This window comes from Cryptococcus depauperatus, chromosome 4 (assembly GCF_001720195.1).
Source record: "Cryptococcus depauperatus CBS 7841 chromosome 4, complete sequence".
Lineage (NCBI taxonomy): Eukaryota > Fungi > Basidiomycota > Tremellomycetes > Tremellales > Cryptococcaceae > Cryptococcus > Cryptococcus depauperatus.
The window spans coordinates 665,999-686,408 of NC_089471.1; the positions used below are offsets into that span (position 1 = coordinate 665,999).

Sequence of the window (20,410 nt, forward strand, 5' to 3'; positions counted from 1 at the left end):
CATCATAAACCCTATCACAACGCAGTTTTATGTTTGACGGATCCATCTGTCGGCGTAATGTATGTGGGATCAGGCTCAAGAGGAATAAAGATGTTGTCTCTATAAAATTTCAGTTCGCGGATACTGCCCTGAATGTCCTGCAGCGCACTATTATGGGCCATCAGTAAAAGCGACTAGACAACCAAAAAAGAGCGAGATACCGATGGCTACAATCTTCTATCCTCTTCTCTTTCTCCATCGCTCTCACAGCTGGATACCATCTCCTGCAGATCTCCTTCACCGTACTGACGTCTTCAAAGTCCAAGGTTAGATACGACCTTGTTGCATTAAACTCACCCAAGATACGATATGACAGATGTTTCATTACTTCTGGCATACCAACCAGCAAAAACCTGGGCCAGATAAAAACATGAGCTTGATCATCTTTTGAAAATGTAGAACAAACCTCATATCAGCATGTACAGAGCTTCCAGCCAACAGACCTGCGCCCTTTTCTGGTATCCATTTCTGAATGTAATCCAAGACCTTTTGAGCGACCTCTGCATATGAATGAGGGGAATCAATGCATGCCTGTGTGAGGCCTGATTTTCCATGCTGGTTGGTACACCACTCTCCCATACTACATCCAACAATAGTAAGCATTGTGATCCAAACACTCAGACACGATTAGCCTACCTATTCAAAACTTCTATAGGTGTTTTGATCACATAGTTTATACCTTTTTCTACAGGGTTGAGCTTTCCATCTGTTATAATAACCGCAATCTCAATGATTCTGTCATTCAAATAGTCGAGGCCAGTCATCTCACAGTCGACCTGTATGCAGATAAGTGAACCCATTTCAGATTGCTATATACAAGACGGACATACCCAGACAAGAGGGCCGTCGGCATAGGTAAGAGGTTCAGTAGTCATTATTCTTAATATAAAAGTTGAATTGAAAGATGTAAATGATAAATAATAAAGTCAAGTTGCGACGCGACTGAAAATGAGTTTTTGCTAATATTACAGCGTATAGAGAGCATGACCAAATTACACAATACTATACAACACTTTGCCCTCTACTATTGACAGATATTGCATGAAAATACATGGGCAAGTATTGTTGACATTGACCTAAATCATTTGGAGGACAGATTGTACATCTATCGTTCATTGCCGCTCCCATTCCCCATAAATTGTTGAGCTCTGGAATACACAATTATCAGCGCCCAAGTCAAACTTGCTACCAGAAACACAAATTACTTACAAATCTCTCATGCTTGGGTCACTGGCAAGGGAGCCAAAGTCAGGCATTCCTCCTCCATTACGCATGTTTTCAGCCATATTTCGGATAGAAGGATTCTGCATCAATCGCTCCAAGCCGCCATTAGACATCATCTGTTGAGCCCTACAAGGTTGTCAACTGAGCTGTTCAGATCATGCCGTGACACATACATTGCCATCATTTGTGGGTTGTTCATCAGCGATGACAGATCGGGCATTCCATTACCAGCGCCGCCTCCCAATGCACCTGCAAGGGAGGCAAGATCTGGCATACCGCCTAGTCCTGGACCTGTATTGGCACCCCGTGGCTCCCTGTCGGCCACAGAACTAGAAGACTCCTCAGTGCTTAGCTTAGCCTTGGCGGTCGACAGCGCGCTCTTCATGACAGCATTATCAGGATCGAGGGCAAGGCCATCTTCATAGGCCTGGATAGCTTCCGCCATGTTCCCCAAACTAAAGTGAGCATGGCTAGAGATCAGGTGAGTAATAAGTCAGAGAGCTATCGTGAGAAATGACTGACCCAAGTCTCGAGTAACTCCTTGCAAACTTGGGGTTCAACTCCAAAGCTTTCTGTGCATCTTCAATAGCCTTTTCATGTTGACCAATACCGCCCCATGCTGCAGCTCTGTTGGAGTAGTAAATAGGATTAGGGTCAAGATTGATAGCTTCAGTGTACTGCTCAATTGCGGAGTCGTATAATTTCTGGTTCATGAGCTGGTTACCCTTGGCCTTCAAGGATTCAGCCTTTGCTTTATCATCTTCTGAAGGACCAGACGAGGTAGTCTCTTGGGAAGGAGCCTGAGGTGCAGGAGCAGTAGAAGATTTGGCTTTGGTTTTGGCAAAGACGTCGAGGAGTGAAAGAAGGGAAGCAGGTTTGATGGAGTAGGCCTTTTCGTCCTCGGCGGATTCGGGGTCCACGCCAAACGCCTCGGCGATGCACTGTACTAATAGCAACTACTGTATCAGTAAATTGGTTCGCAAACAAGACACAAGCCAGGCCTACTAGCAACATCTAAAGACTCTTTGTCATCCTCCTTGACAGTTCCATCTCTAGTGGATGTCTTGAGAAAGTCGATGCTAATGCGACAATGTCAGGTCATCATTCGTCAAGCAAGCGCCAACCTACAAGTTGAAAACAAGTTGCTTTTTCTTTGCATCGGCCATAATGGATAATGTAAAAGGTCAATATTAAAAGTTAAAAAGTTATTTATATTTGCAGATGAAAAATACGACTTTATATTTGTTGCCACATGAAAGAGAAGGTTCCCGACTCCCATGTTCCACGTCATCATTTTTTGAATTCACCTCTTCATAAACATCATCATCCTTAATATTTCTGTCAAGGATTTGATCTTGCTTATATATATAGCATATAAGAGAGAGTATATAGACATGGTAGCGAGAATTTCTCTGGGACTAAACTACGAGCTATACAGCTAGGCGTGCCAGTTATCCGCATGCCTATCCACAATGTGCTCTGCGCCTATCCATTACTATCGACATCGTAGCATGGACTTTCCCGCTGAAGAGCTAATGAAAATGTGTCTGCCGTTACTGTCGAGAATAACCTCATCTCCTGGAAGTCGATAAATACTTTAAGGCTCTGCTTTGTAGTCCTGAAAACCTCCATGCTCATGCTCCAAGCTATGTTGAACCATCTCTGTTTTTCCGTGCTCCATAATTGATTCATGATCAGGTGTTTGATGTTGAGTTCCTTCAACGGATGCTGGCACGATATTTTGATTTGACGTTGTTGTTGCCAACTGAACTAGCCTTCCCGAGTTTTGAGCAGCCTGTGCCTCATCAAACTCAAATCGTGCGAAACGATCAACAATGACACGTCGCTTCTTCCCATCTTGGTCGTCGTCGTCGGTAAAAACATCAGGACATGGTAAAGAAGGCATAGCGGCTTTTGAAGCGCCTCGCTGTTGGCGGAGTTCTCGAACGACCAGCTCAAGTTCTGCTATTCGACGTCGTAAACGATCCGTCTCTGCCACCTCGGGATCATTCCTAATTTGAGTGTTAGTTGTGGTCGCTCAAGTGTTATTTTCAAGACAAAGTTTGAAAGTATTTACATGTCTCGCTGTTCGTCTATTTCATACACACAGCTTCCAGTCTAGGAATAGGATATCAGTCAGCACTACAGATATTCGACAAAAACAACCACATACAAGTCCTAGGGCGGTACATCTCCCACAAGGTCTCTTTCGATCACACTAGGAAACCTATCAGACCTATCTTCTAGTGTGACTCATCAACACTTACTTTTCGCTTATGATTATGACAAGGAACACAACTTCTAATTGTTCTGTTCCTTTTTCTCTTTCGATGATCCATTTTTTCTTCCTGTTCACCTTTTCCTTCCAAATCCGAAGGATTCATAGCATCTTTTTCCAAACCGGAATCTTGGCTTTGCCGAGCGCAAAATTCAGATCTGAGTATATCCTTGCTTACGGCTGCAGACGATGAACCAGGCCGTGAGACAGGTTGAGACATATCATTCCATGGAACTGTTGGCTCTTCCGAGGGTAACCGCGACTGCCCCCTGCTAGTCTTTTCATTCTCGACAACGAAACGAGTCCCTTCAACCGTACTTGGGCGACTACCGGCAACACTGTTATCGGCTTGGGAGTTGGCAGTATTTCTATGAGAATGTAATGCTGCAGTCGAAATACGTTGTTGATCCGTAGAGGGTGATATTGTCTGGTTGCCTGTAAGAGATAAGCTTGGGCCAGAAGGTGGTGGTTGGGCCAAGCCTGCTATAGGCTGCCAACGTTTGCCGAAAGTATCTATAGGAGATACAGAAGAAGATGCAGAAAGATCAGGCTGAAATTCACTTGTTTGAATAAATCCCTCATGAGGGATTGCGCCCATATAATGGCGGGGAGACGCATTGTGCATAGATGGCAGAGGACCTGTCTGACCGTGATAGGGGTGCATATATTGCAGAGACATGTCTTGAGGCATAACATTTGAGTTTGGGGCCGGTCCATGAACATATGATCTGGGCTGAGATTCTGAATGGGGAGCAAAGGGCGAGCGGGAAGAGTTGAAAACGAGTCGGTGCTCTTGTGGAAATTGCTGAGCATTATAAGAAGGCTGAAGAATATGTTGCGGGGCATTCGAATACTGATAAGATGGAGCCAGATTGGAGGGTCCAAATGGCGTGTACTGCTGGTATCGAGAAGGTTGCGATGGGTCTATTGCGTGGTCGTTGACAGCCCTGCCGTCACCCTCTCTTGAAACACCTCTGCTAAATCCTTCTTGGTTTTGCTGTGAATGCGAGCGTGGATGATTTCTCATTCCAGAACCCATTGGATAATTGTTCATCTTCAGTTATTTTTTCCTTTTCAAAATGCTTTTCAACCAGATACGCGGGATTAATCAGCAACTTTAGCCGAGGACTGTTTCCGCTCTCTCAACAGTGGACACTGCTTGAACCTCTTTTTAGGCTGCACTTGGACTTGGCCTACTGGCCAATGGAACAAACCTGCAAAACACTAAAAGTGGAGGTCGAGATGGGAAAAGCGAGGTTCAATAAAGAGCGGAACTTGATCTGCGTGTGTTGGGAGTGTACCGCTGATGGAAGGCCAAGGTACGGGGTGAGACGTGGAAAGTGTATGTCAAAAGCAGGCATCAGCGCATGTTTTCAGAGTGCATATCAGACCGCTGCCCCTGAGCGTACCGCTCTTTGCAACCTCGAAAAGTTGAATGCTTGTACTCACCCGGAATCAGAGCCGAGTCTCTTCTGAACGTGTGTGCACGCAGGCTGTATTCGCCGACCCTGTGCGGATGTGAAAATGGCGCCTAAAGGGTGGATCATTCGTTAGGGTCAAAAGAAAAGAGTTGAATTCGAGTTGGAAAGCTTTCCACCGTTTATTCCGCTCGCCACTAGAGAAACTCTGGAGCAGCTGTATGATGCAGCGTATTCCTAGTGATGAGGTAATTCGCCCAATCGGCTTTTTATTTTTTCTCTATGGTACGACTCAGCTTTCTTCCACTCTTGTTGTCATTCTAGGGATTGGGATTCGAGGAACATTACGGAATACCTTGATTACCCAATACATACATTTCCCTTTTCATCTCTTCTCTGGAATTGCGCCGGCTCCCAGTTCTTGTGTAGACCTCGTCTGCACAAGTTGTGCATAACCAATTTCAAGTCGATTCTGTAGCAAATCAGCATCAGCATTGTTCAAAAACATGGTGAATATGCATGGCAACAGCTGAATGCCATGGCCTCATGTGCCACCTCCTGTTGGGTTGGCATAAACGACCTTCCGCTCATCCTCCAGCGCGTGTATACAGACCAACAGTGGTCGCTTCGACGCTCTCAAGACAGAGAGGGTTAGAGAGATGGGTAAGGACATTCAGGACGGAACTTCCAACATTTAAACAACTGACCCCAGCTGGACCCTATGCCTCGCATGGTGCACCCTGGTCGACTGTCGAGGCCACCTCAAAAGTCAATCTCCACGAGAACCTTTGGAGTTTTGAGTAACCAGAATTACGTTTTGGAGTTTCTGGGTAGAGTGATGGATTGAAGAAGATTTTCTGACGAGAAATGGACTATTGATCACTATTGGTCGGAGAAATGACCACGGAAGCAAAAAAAAAGATGATAAATTACGGAGTGTTTACGGTGAGTCACTGAGAGCATACACGGCGTACATCTTTTCTATTTGCTTCATTAACTTTTCCTCTTTTTCTTGTTATATTTCTTGAGTGATTTTGATTGCTTTTTATGACTATAGCTTTTACTGGGATGTCCTGTGCGTTTTCAGCTTTGGTGTTGTGAGTAAGAGTATGTGTTGGTGCTGACGACAAACTGAGAGTGGCATTGTAGGTTGAGATATCACATATTTTTGTTACCGTACTCCAGTTTCAGCATTCACATTCATTCAAGCCAATGAGCTATGAATGGATTGAGCGTTCAAGCATCGCTATTATGATACTGCATTACGAGGAAAAAGTACCTGTTGAGAGACGTGAAAAGGCATGATGAAATGAACAGAACTCCATCTTACATAAGTGCTTGCGTTTGAGCTGATCAGAGTGCTCTGATATGACGGTTGGTGTGGTCGCCTTTATGAGACATTGGCCATGGGAAGCATCATGGAGCGAGGAATTGGAATTGACCAGTCTTGAATCAACAACGACACCCATCTGAACCGGTTTTGTCCACAAATGGGAATGTAAATCCTAGCTGAGATGGCCAATCAAACAAGTAACCAGTGAGTTCACCCGTTGAAGCTTCCTTGACAGCTGAAAGACCACTCATGGCCCTACTCATCAGAGTAGAAAAAGGATAACACTTGATTCGGACATCACGCCGAGACTTGATGGAAAATTTGGCAGGCAAACAGCTCTTTTTTTGATGATAATCTATCCATTCTCCAGCCTGCCAATGTTGTGCCATAGCGAGACTCAACAGCGATACGCTTTCTCCAAAAGTTGAAGCTAATTGGAGATTATTGCTTTTGTTGCAACTGAATTTCTTCATCCAGATCAGAAGAATCTTTCACGTAAACTTGACGTATCAAAGCCATCCACTATCGAATAACAACTTGTTAAGAAATGGCCGACCTCTCTGGTTCGTGGTAATGAACCCATTCTTCTAAGGTAATCGCCTGTTTTCGCTATATAAGGAATAAAAGAAGAGAAATAGTTGAGTTTGGAGCAAAGTAGTAATACTACAAGGAAAGGAAAGATATGCGTTTCAAATTCTTGGCTACTGATAAGCTAATTCATTCAATAGATTTGAGTTACGACCCCAGCTGTTGATCTCTTAGATAGATCTCTAAACAATAACCTCAAATTCTAAAGATTGATATACGTATTATAGATATTGAAAAGATTCTATATTTATCTTCGGCCATAGCTCCGGTAACGCACCAACACTCGTTCGATCGTTGAAGTTAAGCCCGGAAGCGCTCAATTAGTACCGGGGTGGGGGACCACCCGGGAATCCTGGGTGCTGAAGTTTTTTCTTTTTGTATAGTCTGTTGATCTTAATAACTTGCATAGTTATCTCTTGGTTTAATTTGTCAAGGCTAGGGCAACGAGGATAATTGAACAGATCATGAATAAGAGCACACATCAACACGATAAAAATAAGTGGCATTAGAACGCAACGATATAATTCAATTTTATATACTTTTGCTCTTAATCATACACCCTACTTCCCTTTTGCATTCAACCCACTCAACAAATATCCAAACAAACGTATGCGAATATCGGTTTCTCATCAAAGTGTCACATTCAAACTTTCGACTTTCTCATCCGCGTCTGAAGCTACCACCGGCCTGAATTCTACCGCTGCGGGATTCAACTTGTTTTCATTGCCATTTGATTCAAACTTTTTGCTTTTGTTCATGTCTCCGGCTATTTGAGGGGTTATAGTGGACGGGATTTGTGATGTTCGAGAAGGCTTCCTAGTTGTATTAATCGATCGGGAAGATGGATGTACGAATTTGCAATTCGCTAAAGACGATTGTCAGCGTCCATTGTATCCGGAAAAGATTGTGAGCTCACGTCTTGTACACTTTTCGCCATATCTACATTGAACAATCTTTGGCCCATCTTCAAGCTCGCCATCCATCAGGCCCTTGTGTGTATTGGCTGCGTCGGTCTCGCCGTTGGCGACTGAAGGCGCAACAGAGGTACCAGTCTTAGCTTTCTGGGACACAATAAGTGCAGGTGGAGAGATGAGATTACCCGCGTCATCTTCATGGCGAAATGGACACGAGGGGTTGGTGCAATTTTGGTACTTGCAGAGTAATCTGCTAGGCCCTGCCTGGCCACCCAGGACAGCGGCAGGACTAACATGGCTCTTTATGCATTCCGAATCCTTGCAATCTTTGCCTTTCTCACAAGGTTCTTCACTCAGAACCATACCAGTCCTTTCGTCGGCAACGGGACTCGGGTGGCTGTAAATACATCTTGCGTTGCTACACCCGACACCAAACTTACACAATACAGTGGAGGAAGGTTTATCAGGAATGCCGCCTACGGTAGATTTGGGAGTGATGGAGGAAACTGTATGTTCACCAAGCTTGGTACCAGGCGGAATTTTAACTGAAGCAGGAGGCCGAGGTCTAGCTTCATGTTGATGGTTGACATGCTGTGGTGGCTGCTGCATTTTCTTTCTTTCCTAATGCCAGATCAAATGAGATCCTGAAATTTGCAGAGAAAACAAAACAAACCTCGACCATCATTGACATCATCTGTCCCATCTGTGCCATATTCGCCTGCATCATCATCATTTGTGCCATCATTTCCTGTTGAGCAGGTCCTGCGCCAAACATGCTATTAGGCCCTTGGTTCATCTGATTGAACCGTTGAGGATGCGCCATTTGTAACCGAGATCTGAAGCCAGGTTGCTGCTGAGGTGGATACTGAAATCCGCCGTTTGCCGGACCAGACATATGGCTAGCCATACCTCCTCTTCCTCCAGCCATACCTCTCATTGCCATACCCCTGCCTCGTACTGAAAGACCTTGCCCATTTGAATTAGGGGCGGAAGGCGCTAAACCGCCTATACGGCTGGCAAGACTCTCCTTTGGGCCTGTTGGAGCATCTGGTGCCAGACGCTTGTTTTGTCCCTCTTGCGAAACATCTGACAGTTTCCTCTTTTCGGGCTGATTTGCGAGCGGAGCAAGGGCAGAGTTCAACAAACGATTGTTGCCTCGATTATCGGAAGTTGTGGATGGGCTTTGGTTTGAAGAGGGAAGAGTAGAAGGAGTTGACTCTCGGACCGCAGAAGCAGAATCCAGCAAAGTGGCCGTCGAGAAGAGCCAATCTAGAAACGCTGGGTCGAAATCCGAGCCAACCAAATCCTCCATTTCGGATTGCACACGCTCTATTGTATCGACGCGATGAGTTTAAGTCGGTAGGCTTATGTGTAAAATTTGATTACGAACCTCGGGCACTTCCATTGGCTATAGTACGTGGTCAGTCATTTAACAAAAGCCTTCATTCAAACTCACCAAGCAGCACCGTGACATATTCAGCCATGACAGTATCTGAATCATCGTTAATACAACCTGCCATGCGATGTCTACATACCATTTGGCTCTGCCCATTCCCTCCGCTCCAACTCTGTCTGCACTTTCTCCTATACAACCTGTCAGGTCACCCACCAGCCGCGTGTTCCACTCACCTGTAGCCTAGCTGATTGTTCCTCCGTGAGCTGGCCTACCATGTTGAAAATAATAATAAAATAAAAGTTGGAAACAACAAATACAAGAGAAATACAAAGAAAGGAAAGTGGCAACCAAGGCTTCCTGCCACAATCACGGAAATACTTCCATTGTCGGCGATGGCCGCCTCCACCGGCCTTCCACCCAACGACTTTTTTCGCCATTTGTTTTTCTTTGACTTTCTCCAATCTCACCCTCCACCGAGAACGTCCACCCTGGCGTCAGTCAGAGAATGTCTACAAAATTGGTAGATTCTCATTTACAACTGGATCCAAGCCTCATCGCACTTGCAGCGCAAGTGCAGGCGCATGCATACGCGCAGCGGCAACCTCCCACAGCTTCTTCCGCGGATGACAACGGCAGCAATAGTGCTAGAGCAAGCTCAAGTGAGGTCATTGCCGGACAAGCCTTGGGGTCGGAGGTTGAACATCAGACTGTGGAAGCTGGGCCCGCTCCGTCGTTACTTGACATTGAGCGTGTGGTCAACGGCGTAGGTCGCGGCAAGCGGAATCTGGATCAAGGAAATGGACATTCTCAATCGGAACAGGCGCAGAGTAATCAAAACAGAAATAATCCCCATGCAACAGGAGAGTTACCTCAGAGAGAACGAGAGCAAGCAAATCCTCATGAATGTGAGATGGAGGAGAGCCATGATGTGCAGCTCGATGACGAAATCGATCCGACGTTGCGCGAGATTGTCAACAGCTTGACCAATGCCCAACAGGTGCGAACACTTATTCTTGTTATGCTGTACTGACGTATATATTAGTCAAATTTGAACGGAACTGCTGTTCCGCATGCTCAGGTAGCAGCAATTGGTGCTCACTTGGTCGATGTCGAGGAACGAGAACGATTGCAGCACAGTCTACAAACTACCCTTGAAGATCTAGCGCATGGCAATTTCAGTACGCTTTTAGCGTACATGGCTTGGAATTAGGCTGATGGCTTTTAGATTCTTTGTTTCCGCCCAATTTCCAGTCCCTCGGTCACAATTTTCTTAATTTGAACGATCACGATTCTCTCCAAAACTCCCCAGATGCAGCTCTTTCCAATTCATCCCTTGAGATGGACGCCGAAGCCGGACCATCTTCTGAACCCATGCAATCCTCCATCTCCGAACATGATGTCTCGCAAGTTCCATCATTCGCTCACCCAATGAAACGTGGACGTGGACGACCAAAAGGATCAAAGAATAAACCCAAACCAGGGCCTTCCATTATTAGGCCGCCGAAGCCTCCAAAGCCCCCTTCTCGGCCTAAAGGCCGCCCACCAAAAGAACGCACACCAGCCGAACAGGCTGAGTATGAGCTGAGGAAACAGGAGAAAGAGATGGGTATCAAACGTCAAAAGGGTAGGCCGCGCAAGTTTCCAGGATATCTGGTGCGAGAGATGCGGTTGAAGAAAAACAGGGATGAATTCAACAAGGTCATAAGGCTACATGAAGAAAAAAAGAAGATGGAGCTGGTTGAATTGCAGATTGATGCAGTCACCAATCTTGCGGGGAGCTCGTCAATGTTAGCGCAGGAGCAGGCTATTCATGAATCTAGTCTTAATGATCATGGGAACCATTTTGATCACAGTCATCATCATGAGCATGACTATCCAAATTGGTCCGTACAAGATGATCAGACATTGTTAGATGTTGTCGGAGTGGGCCACCATCACCACCACCACCATCATCATCATCATGTAATGGACGTTGATATAGGTGGAGGAAACGGACATGGGCACGAAGGCATGGAGGCGGTTTTTGGCCTTGGAAGGTAGGGCATGAAACTCAAGCGCAAGAAGACACACAAGAAGAAAAAGATGTAACAGTTGTATACATGTAAAACTAGGTTAGGCGAATCATGTTGCATCGGATAAGAGCTAACAACATTTATCTATTAGCAGTCTCTATCCTTTACGTCTGTCGTCTATGGAATGAACACCAACCGGCACATCCAAGAAGGCTCTATGACCGCAAGATTTAGCTGTTAGGTGCCGACAGTGCCTGTTCAGCAATGATGTTCTGCTTGAGAGATATAGAATCAGTCGACAAGATAACCAAGAAGGTATGTCGCCTGGTTAGATGTTGTATTGATTACTAAAAAGTTTTGATTTGCATCATCTTTTCCCAACAGGCTCCAGTCGAGTGTAGATTCTATACAAGTCGCAGCCACCAAAGCCTCACTGCAAACACAATTTCAAGCCTTCACAATTCATCGCTAAATGCTTGCGAATTCAAGGTCATTGATGAGTTTATAGTAACTTTGCCTGAAGAGGTCCCTGATATACAGATCGGAGTCCAAAATGCGAGAAGTCAAGAGAGGAATGTCGAGGGAAGGCATGAGAAATGAGATCAAGGTCTGAAGGGAATGTACAAGCGGTTTGACGTATCGAGGATTGTAGGATCTGATGAGAAGGACGAAGGGAAGACGGAGAGGGTCTTGATGTCCCGATTGCTGTATAGAAGCGATGGAGCACTGAACATTGTATACAGACCAAGCTGATGAGAAAGAACTTGAATGTATGCTACTCTCTACCTTTGCATCTCCATTCGCAATCTGGCTGCTGAAAATTTGTTAGCCATTTCTACACACACGTTGCAGGTGTCATCGTCATCAGTGATGTTGTCGCTGCCAATGGTTCCATAGACGCCGCATCTGCAATAAAAAGCGCGATAATCATCGTCATGATGACCAATAATGCAATCACTGCAGATAGTATTTGCTTTTAACGAAAGTGTCCAACAATCTCAACATTGTCAAAGCGAGAGCTTCAGAGTCATCTTCTAGGCGTTGTTGTCTTTCTGAGGCCCTACTGATATTAGCTTGGAATCTAGGTAGAATAGCTTACAATAATTGATATAATACCGCCTTAATTTACCTCCGCTTTAAAATTTTGACACATATCTCTTCGATAGCGAAGGCATCTCTTCACAATGCTAAGTCAAGCTTTTCGTAGGTGACTGTTATTATTATTGATGTAGTGCTAGACAAACCCAATGATTCGTATCATCTCATGTAACAGGTTGAGATTGATCACCAAACTTAAACCATTTCAATCAGCTGGTGATATAGCTTCTATTTCAAGATCAGAATCAATGATCAGATCATGTATTGTCCCAATCTTCAAACCAGACATGTCTTGATGTTGATAATATGCATGTTAATGTCAGCTGGTTTTCTTTGCAATTCCAACCAATCATTGCCAGGTGTATCAGGCCCTGCATAATGCTTCCCCAACGGCAGTGTTGAGTATAAGTGCAACGATAAGACCATACAAGCCCTGCAAAAATGTTCACCTTAAACGCAAAGAACCAAATAAAAAAAACACATACAATGACTTCTGCGAAAATGAGGATGAGAACCATTGAGACAAATACTTTTGACTCATATAGATATGCTCGAACACACTATCGTAAGCCTTGTTCAGCCAAGCTCATAAGCCACAGGAAAAAGCATACAGCATCGCCAACAGTCCCAATAGCATAGCCCGCAGCTAATCCTGTGAAACCACATGCTAATCCAGCAGCGAGATGTATGAAGCCAGCAAAAAGCGAGTATGGTTCTGATGGCGAAACTGTGAGGGATCAGAAGTGATTCAATAAACGACGCAAAGGAGACGACAGAGACACACTGTTACCGGCGATAAGGACTGACACGACAAGCCCGTATACAGCGATAACTGCAAGTTGTCAGACTATGCAAAGCATAGAATTATAGTAAGATGACATACTACCAGACATCTAAAGATTATCATTAGCTCAAGACACGCAATCAAGTATCTTTATCAACTCACAACAACCGGAATCAGCGACTAGAGTCCCCAAGCAATAAGCATTAGCTTAAAAGCGTTCAACTCTGAGCGATCCCGCGCACCTTCATAATGAGATCCGGTCTACAATGTAATCAGCTCATGCCCTTGACTGCGGGTATCCGTTTACTACCAGCTACTCACCTAAATGTACCCAGACCAGCTATACCTATGCCCGCCTTGGAAGTCCCATATGCTGCTCCAACCGTTGAGAATATCATCTATAGGATATATTGATGAGCATGCTAAAGGAGAGGAGTAAAGCATGACATACCGCGCTGGCGACGCCTGCAAAGCTGCAAACTGTCAGCTATACTATTTGTATCCCTATGCCAGATACTTGCCCAAAGAAAGGCGCCCATGGTGGGCATAATTCTGACATGATAATTATTTAAAAGTACAATGAAATGTTACTCTTTCAGTTGTATACCGACAAGACGACGGAATCAAATATGTTTGAATAATTCCACGTCACAAATTCAGCGACGCGTTTCTTGTTGCTCTTTGATGTTCCATCGTTTTTAAAAAAATATTTATCAATTACAACATTACAAGAATTCAAAAAATGCAAGGAAAACTACCGCAAATGGTGAGCTAAAGCATGATTTGTGGCCATTAAGGGTGCTGATAACAAGTAGCAACCTACGGTTGTTCTTTTACGTGGCACGTCCTAGTCGTATGACACTGGAAAGCAAGTAGCGCTGACCATGAACAGAGGGCACCGATACGTCCCAGGGAACAGGCCAGCTTTTGTCCAACATATCAGCTTGCTTGGCGGTTGCGCAGACTATTGCAACCACGTTGGGCCCTCGAGGAATGGACAAGCTTATTGTTGATGACAGAGGACTTGCTACTATCTCAAGTGTGTTGGTGGTAGGAAACGAGGACAATGCTGATAAATGTATAGACGACGGCGCTACGATCTTAAAACTCCTCGATGTTATCCATCCGGCTGCGAGAACATTGGTGGACATTGCTAGGGCACAAGATGCCGAGGTTGGCGACGGTACGACGAGTGTCACATTGCTGTGAGCCTAGCAAGATGCTTTAGACGCAGTTTACTAACAAGTGCGTTAGGGCTGCTGAAATCTTGAAGGAGGTTCGGCCTTTTATTGAAGAAGGAGTGTCTCCCCATGTCATTATAAAAGGTCTTCGAGAGTCCAAAAGCTTGGTGAGTTGATCACCTTATCAACACATTCTAATCTTCTGGCAGGCCATCAATAAGATCAATGAGATTGCTGTCACAATAGATAAATCTGACCCCGAGTACGTCTCAATTCGGTGCATTCATGAGTTTGATTGACACCTAGGTAGGAAATTCCGAGATCTCCTCTTGCAATGTGCCTCCACTTCCATGTCCTCCAAACTCATTCATTCCCAAACCCCGTTTTTCTCCAACATGGTTGTTGATGCTGTCCTTTCGCTTGATCAAGACGACTTGAACGAATCTCTCATCGGTACCAAGAAAATTCCTGGGGGTGGGATGCAAGAATCCAAGCTCATCAGGGGTGTCGCATTCAAAAAGACCTTTTCATACGCTGGTTTTGAGCAACAGCCAAAAAGCTTCAAGAATCCAAAAGTGTTGTGTTTGAACGTTGAGCTGGAGCTCAAGGCCGAAAAAGATAATGCGGAGGTCCGAGTGAATGAAGTTTCAGAATACCAAGCGATTGTCGATGCCGAATGGAGTATCATTTACCGCAAATTGGAGGCCATTGTTGAGACTGGTGCCAAGGTTGTTTTATCAAAACTTCCCATTGGCGACCTTGCCACTCAATATTTTGCCGACCGCGACATTTTCTGTGCGGGTCGAGTTGCCGACGGTGACCTCAAACGCGTTGTCCAAGCTGTCGGCGGATCCATTCAATCCACCTGTTCAGATATTGAGCCTCACCACTTGGGTCAGTGTGGTAGGTTCGAGGAGAGACAAATTGGTGGAGAGAGGTTCAATCTGTTTGAAGACTGTCCCCAGGCCAAGACATGTACTCTGATTCTTCGAGGTGGTGCTGAACAGTTTATCGCCGAGGTTGAGAGAAGTCTACATGACTCTATCATGATTGTCAAGCGGGCAATCAAAAACAACTCTATCGTTGCTGGTGGTGGTGCTTGCGAGGTAAGTCCTGGTGACAGGTGTTGAAATCAGATCATGACACGAGTTGTAGATGGAGATATCGAAATATCTCCGGGGCCACTCTCGTACAATTATGGGCAAAGCCCAGCTCATTGTTGGTGCTGTTGCGAAAGCACTTGAAATCATTCCTCGCCAGATTTGCGACAATGCTGGTCTTGACGCAACCGATATTCTCAACAAACTCCGGATGCGACACGCCCAGGGCGAGCTTTGGGCAGGCGTCGACGTGGACGGTGAAGGCGTCTCGGATAACATGAAGAAGTTTGTCTGGGAGCCTGCCCTTGTCAAGACGAATGCCTTGGGAAGCGCGATTGATGCCGCATGTCTGATTCTGAGCGTGGATGAGACTATAAGGAATCCGCAGAGCGAACAACAACAGGCAGGGCCTGCCATGCCCCGGGGCGCGGCGCAAGCCGCATTGAGAGGAAGGGGAAGGGGTATGCCACGAAGATAAGTGGTCAAGTAGTAGCGTGTATAGAAAGACTAAATGCATGTGGGTGTCGCGACAGTTTCAATCCTATAAAACAATGCATCATGGTATCTGATTGTAAACAGATGGGTCGATACAAATACAGCGGGTCGCATAAAGACACTTGACTAATGTATACAAGATATGCGATAAGAGTCCAATGACTTTTCTTGCCAAAAACACTTAGATGACCAAGCTACTGCTCATCGATCGCTCACCATAAAATGTTCTGGCAGACTTTTTATTCACCTGATCAACAGGGCGCATGACAGGACTGTCGCCGGCAGGGGGAGTGATCGCCTCGCCTTCGTCTTCTGTCGACGTCTCGGTCCCAGCAGGCAAGAGCGAGGCAAAGGACTCGGCGGGAGAGAGATCAGCGGTGCGGGTGGTTGGAGCACGCAACGTATGTACCACACTCAAATCCTCGAGAGCGACAATGGTGGCATGGTTCTTGAGCAACAGCATCTCTGCCTTGATTCTCCTGTTTACCCGCTCATCATCGGCTGCATCCCAGAGACGGGCATGACGCTCATCTCCCAACGAGACAAAGACAACATCGGCAAGCCAACCGCGAATCTCGGCGTCAAGCCCCAATCGCTCCGGAAGTGACTGGAGCTGAGACACAATGCTCGCCGGCAGCGACGTAAACGACAACACCGACGGCAAGTCATTGTCAAACGCCCTCGTCGCAGACGGAAACGAACTGTTCAACGCCTTCAAAAAGTGAGTCACCACCGTCACGACGCAAGCAGGCGTGTATCGACCTAGTGACGTCAGTATACACCCAGTCACGTGACACTACCCACCATCCAACCTCCACTGTAGTTCTTCAACCGACCAACTTCCAAACGCATATCCAAATCTCGGCTTCAGCATGTAATCCGCCTGTCTCTTTCGCTCCTCCCTCGCCTTGAGTCGCTCCTCGTCGATCGGCTTGGGCTTTTGCGTGCTGAGCGCCGGAAGGCCAGAGGCAAAGCCTCCCTTCAACTCGGTCAACCCAAACGTCGTGCGCGTTGAGCCTGGTGAGGGACATGGCGTCGCAGCCGGCGTCAACGAGAACGGCGTCGGCGCTGTCAGATTCGGGCACGGAAAGCCGCCTATGCTACGTCAGTACCAAAGGACGCCTTGAAACGGTAGACCGACCTTGGACGACCAGTTTCCGCAACGTCCCTGCTGCCGACCAATTTTCGCCCGCCTTGATGACTGCCGGATGGACGAGATGGGTCGCAAACGAGAGCTGCTCGGCAGGATCCTGCTCGGCATTCAACCTGTCCCGTCAGCCTCGTTCCGCACGGACCACTCACCATCGCACTTCCACTGGATTCACGGCGAGCAACACCTCGGCAAGCGCGTCCATCCTCACATCGTCCTCCTGGACATACTCGCTGCCGCGCAGCGTCAGTATGCAGACGTGCGGCAAGTGCAACGGCTCGCCACCGAGACCGTCGCCGTCGCCGACGAAACGCAAGTCAATGTCGAGGTGCTCGACGTCCGCACCACGCGTGGACGGGAGACGAAAGAGGCCGTCTGTCGGGTTGAAGAATGCGTCCCACTGGGTGAGCGACTTGACTTGGGCGTAATTGGGAGTGGCCATGGTGATTAATTTGACTGGAGGAGGGAAAGAGGAAAAAAAAAAAAAGAGAAAGCAATCCGGCCAACCTTTATAGAATTTTGAGAAAAAAGGGAGCCCGGAAAAAGGGGCGGACTGTGGGGAAACAGTGTGGGGTATGCTGTTGACGACGACGGAAGGGGCCGCCCAAAGGACTTCCTTTGGGTTTCCTTTCACCTTCTCCTTTCTTATCCACGTGGTAGTTTCACTAGACCGAATAATTCTCACCGCCTTTACCACGCGTTGGGGATATGATGTCACGTGACATTTAACGCGTCATGAAGTTTAGCCTGATTTGTTTTATATTTTATTTTATCCAAATCCGTGATTGTTTTTTGAGGGGGGGAACGTTACCGGGTCTGGACTATCTTCATAAAGAAAGAGGGCAATCCACACCTGTGACTGATGGATGAGAGGGTTTCGCAAATAGGCGCGCGATAGACAGCAAAAGGCACGCAAAAAATACATGTTACTATGACAACTGGCATCACATTCCGGGTCCCATCTGTGTCCCGCCTCGTCCATAGAATCTGCCAGGCATCATGCCTCCGTACGGTGCTCCCATGCCAGGCATTCCCATCATTGGGTTCATCATTGGGTTCATCATTGGGTTCATCATAGGACCCGCCATGGGTGGCCGCATACCGACGAGCGGTGGTGGGCGAGGGAAGAGCATGGGATTGGCAGGTGGGAAGGGTGGGCCTGGCATGGCACGCTGGCCTGGCATGGCTTGCATTCCAGGCATCATCCCAGGCATCATCCCGGGCATCATGCCGGCACCGTTGGGTGGCTGGTCTTTGTAGAACTTTTCGTTGAATCGCTTCTTTATCTGTTGTTCAATCTCGGTGGGAGCGGGTGGGTACGCATACCGCTCGCTCTTGGGCGGGCCAAACGAGTCTATAGGTTTGTATGGGTTGGCGTGGTTGTGGTGGTGGTGGTGGTGGCTGTGGGCATGTGAGCCAGAATGCTTATGGTGCTTGTGGTGTTTATCATGCTGACTGGGCTTTTTGCTGGTGGTGGACCTTATGGTACGGTCTGTCGGCGCATACACTGACTGCCCGTCGTCCACGTCTTTGCCCTTGATGTCAAGATCTAGCTTTTGGACGTTGGTATGGTCATGGACACGAGCATGAAGGTGCTCGTTGCCCTGGGAATCCTTGTCCAGATGGGCCGACAGGGTCACGATTGTCTTTGGGCCTTCGACGGTGGAAGTGGCAGCGGCGGGAGTAGCTATGACAGAAGGAGGTGCAGTGGCAGCAGGTACAGTAGCGGCCGGAATGGTTGCTACTTGTGTGGCTGCGACAGAGGCGGGCGCGACAACGGCAGGTGCGACAACGGCAGGCGCCATAGCCGGCGTTGCTGGCACCAAAGGTGCCGGCTGCGTGGGAGCTGTTGTGGCTGGCAGCGTTAGAGGCACTGTGGCCGCGCTCGGCGTCGCCGTCACTGTCGCCGTCACGGTGCCTGCTCCATCTTTTACAGTCATGGTCGTCGCCGGCGCTACTATCACAGGTGCTACGGTGGCTGGCGCTACGGTGGCTGGCGCTGTTGCGGCTGGCGCTATCGTCGTAGGCAGGGTAGACCTTGACGGGATGGGTTTTGGTGGTGATGGATTCAACAATGTCTGATAGTCAACTGCAAAAACCATTCCGCATCAGCTCAACACGTGGCAGGGCCCTTATCCACTCACTCATTGCTATCGGTCGGATCCCAGCTTTGGTTCCGGAAATCCTGCCGCTGCTCGCCGTCAGCATGGTAGACCTCGCGCCTCCGATGCCCATCGTCGTAGGACCGCCGATGGTCGTCGCCGCCGTGTCCACCTCGTACGCCGTCGTGGCAGGCGTTGACCGGAAATGGAAGGGCTTGGTCGACGCCGGCGGTGGTGGAGGACCAACGATGCCGTCGTCTGTCTCGACAAAGTGTGTCCCAGTCTGGAATACATCGGGCAGCGCCAATGTCGGCGCGCGGATGGACGGAGGAGGAGGGAGCATGAGCGGAGTAAGAGGAGGCGAAGAGCCCGGCGTTTTCGGTCTGATGATCTTGGTCGTCGTCGTGACAACCTTGGTCTCGACGAGCTCTTCGTTCAATTCTGGTGTTGCTGGCCGCTCTCTTGGAACAATGGTTTTACGGGACATGACGCTCCGCGCTGTAGGGGCTATACTGTGAGAGGGCGAGGCAGGCATGACAAACGGCGTACTTGGAACCACCTCGACTGGCTCCACTTCCATCACGACATTCTGCGGCGAAGGCGCGGGTGGCAGGTAGGGAACAGGCGCTGCCTGTGGAACGGGAACGTTGACATTGACGATGACCTCTGGATGGTGAGAGTGCTTGGACTTGGCTGAAGGCGAGCTTGGAACGACCGAGACTGGCTCTGGTCCTCTGCTGGTTCGTGTGGACGGAACGACGGTCGGTGCTCTCACACTCGACGGCGTCTCGGTCTTCTTGACAGTCTTGGTCTTGTGGACATAGTGCGATGGCGTAGGCGTAGCGGGTACTTGCATTGCTGCATGAGATGCACTTGTTGATTTCACGACCGACTTTACACTCCTTGGGCTCGGTGGCCCATCTTCCACCACCTTTCCCTCCTTGATCTCGACGTTCTCTACCACGACTGTTGACGCAGGACGCGTCGACTTGACGGACCGCGCATAATGGGAATGGTGGTGGTGGTGGTCATGGTCGTGGTGATGGTGGCGGGATGGTGGATGGGACGGAGCTTCGGTCGGAGGATCATAAGAGTAGATGGTTGAGGGAGCTGTCTTTGTCTTTGCCATCGTCCTAGTCACCGTCAGCGTGCTTGCCATCTCAACGTACTCACCCAGCCTCGACCGTCGCCAGCGAATAAATCTTGTCTTTTGAGAAAGATGTATAAAATCAAAAGAAAGATTAAATCTTTTGTGGACGAAAATGGGATTGAGGACGCTTGGTACCTGTCATGTTGAA

General features: G+C 47.6%; 9 protein-coding genes and 1 non-coding gene across 10 annotated transcripts; 3 read left to right on the top strand and 7 right to left on the bottom strand.

Moving 5' to 3' along the window:
* Positions 1 to 14: 14 nt before the first annotated feature.
* On the bottom strand, positions 15 to 914 carry L203_103547 (uncharacterized protein; the record flags this gene model as incomplete). The annotated part of the gene is made up of 6 exons (XM_066212945.1): positions 15 to 147; positions 201 to 291; positions 337 to 392; positions 446 to 619; positions 676 to 815; positions 870 to 914. The coding sequence occupies 6 exons, from the start codon at positions 912 to 914 to the stop codon at positions 15 to 17; spliced, it is 639 nt and encodes a 212-aa protein (XP_066069042.1).
* Positions 915 to 1,144: 230 nt separating this feature from the next.
* On the bottom strand, positions 1,145 to 2,429 carry L203_103548 (uncharacterized protein; the record flags this gene model as incomplete). The annotated part of the gene is made up of 6 exons (XM_066212946.1): positions 1,145 to 1,187; positions 1,249 to 1,389; positions 1,437 to 1,733; positions 1,786 to 2,209; positions 2,269 to 2,342; positions 2,392 to 2,429. The coding sequence occupies 6 exons, from the start codon at positions 2,427 to 2,429 to the stop codon at positions 1,145 to 1,147; spliced, it is 1,017 nt and encodes a 338-aa protein (XP_066069043.1).
* A 431-nt stretch (positions 2,430 to 2,860) lies between these two features.
* Positions 2,861 to 4,595, bottom strand: L203_103549 (uncharacterized protein; the record flags this gene model as incomplete). The annotated part of the gene is made up of 4 exons (XM_066212947.1): positions 2,861 to 3,275; positions 3,341 to 3,381; positions 3,437 to 3,481; positions 3,531 to 4,595. 4 exons carry the CDS (start codon positions 4,593 to 4,595, stop codon positions 2,861 to 2,863), a joined length of 1,566 nt encoding a protein of 521 aa, XP_066069044.1.
* Positions 4,596 to 7,132: 2,537 nt separating this feature from the next.
* L203_103550 lies at positions 7,133 to 7,247 on the top strand. The gene has a single exon (XR_010725532.1). It is a non-coding gene; the product is annotated as a 5S ribosomal RNA (ribosomal RNA).
* A 262-nt stretch (positions 7,248 to 7,509) lies between these two features.
* Positions 7,510 to 9,465, bottom strand: L203_103551 (uncharacterized protein; the record flags this gene model as incomplete). Its single annotated transcript, XM_066212948.1, has 7 exons — positions 7,510 to 7,745; positions 7,797 to 8,415; positions 8,468 to 9,123; positions 9,185 to 9,202; positions 9,251 to 9,286; positions 9,330 to 9,378; positions 9,424 to 9,465. The coding sequence occupies 7 exons, from the start codon at positions 9,463 to 9,465 to the stop codon at positions 7,510 to 7,512; spliced, it is 1,656 nt and encodes a 551-aa protein (XP_066069045.1).
* Positions 9,466 to 9,695: 230 nt separating this feature from the next.
* Positions 9,696 to 11,802, top strand: L203_103552 (uncharacterized protein; the record flags this gene model as incomplete). Its single annotated transcript, XM_066212949.1, has 5 exons — positions 9,696 to 10,187; positions 10,233 to 10,368; positions 10,416 to 11,226; positions 11,454 to 11,517; positions 11,587 to 11,802. The coding sequence occupies 5 exons, from the start codon at positions 9,696 to 9,698 to the stop codon at positions 11,800 to 11,802; spliced, it is 1,719 nt and encodes a 572-aa protein (XP_066069046.1).
* An 862-nt stretch (positions 11,803 to 12,664) lies between these two features.
* L203_103553 (V-type proton ATPase proteolipid subunit 2) lies at positions 12,665 to 13,643 on the bottom strand (the record flags this gene model as incomplete). The annotated part of the gene is made up of 10 exons (XM_066212950.1): positions 12,665 to 12,733; positions 12,786 to 12,860; positions 12,912 to 13,027; positions 13,085 to 13,132; positions 13,184 to 13,193; positions 13,247 to 13,264; positions 13,327 to 13,345; positions 13,406 to 13,482; positions 13,536 to 13,557; positions 13,606 to 13,643. 10 exons carry the CDS (start codon positions 13,641 to 13,643, stop codon positions 12,665 to 12,667), a joined length of 492 nt encoding a protein of 163 aa, XP_066069047.1.
* Positions 13,644 to 13,826: 183 nt separating this feature from the next.
* L203_103554 (T-complex protein 1, eta subunit) lies at positions 13,827 to 15,843 on the top strand (the record flags this gene model as incomplete). The annotated part of the gene is made up of 8 exons (XM_066212951.1): positions 13,827 to 13,850; positions 13,900 to 13,924; positions 13,977 to 14,123; positions 14,169 to 14,289; positions 14,339 to 14,432; positions 14,475 to 14,527; positions 14,576 to 15,371; positions 15,421 to 15,843. 8 exons carry the CDS (start codon positions 13,827 to 13,829, stop codon positions 15,841 to 15,843), a joined length of 1,683 nt encoding a protein of 560 aa, XP_066069048.1.
* Positions 15,844 to 16,041: 198 nt separating this feature from the next.
* On the bottom strand, positions 16,042 to 17,452 carry L203_103555 (uncharacterized protein; the record flags this gene model as incomplete). Its single annotated transcript, XM_066212952.1, has 4 exons — positions 16,042 to 16,622; positions 16,665 to 16,955; positions 17,002 to 17,126; positions 17,241 to 17,452. The coding sequence occupies 4 exons, from the start codon at positions 17,450 to 17,452 to the stop codon at positions 16,042 to 16,044; spliced, it is 1,209 nt and encodes a 402-aa protein (XP_066069049.1).
* A 502-nt stretch (positions 17,453 to 17,954) lies between these two features.
* On the bottom strand, positions 17,955 to 20,241 carry L203_103556 (uncharacterized protein; the record flags this gene model as incomplete). Its single annotated transcript, XM_066212953.1, has 2 exons — positions 17,955 to 19,099; positions 19,155 to 20,241. The coding sequence occupies 2 exons, from the start codon at positions 20,239 to 20,241 to the stop codon at positions 17,955 to 17,957; spliced, it is 2,232 nt and encodes a 743-aa protein (XP_066069050.1).
* Positions 20,242 to 20,410: the final 169 nt, after the last annotated feature.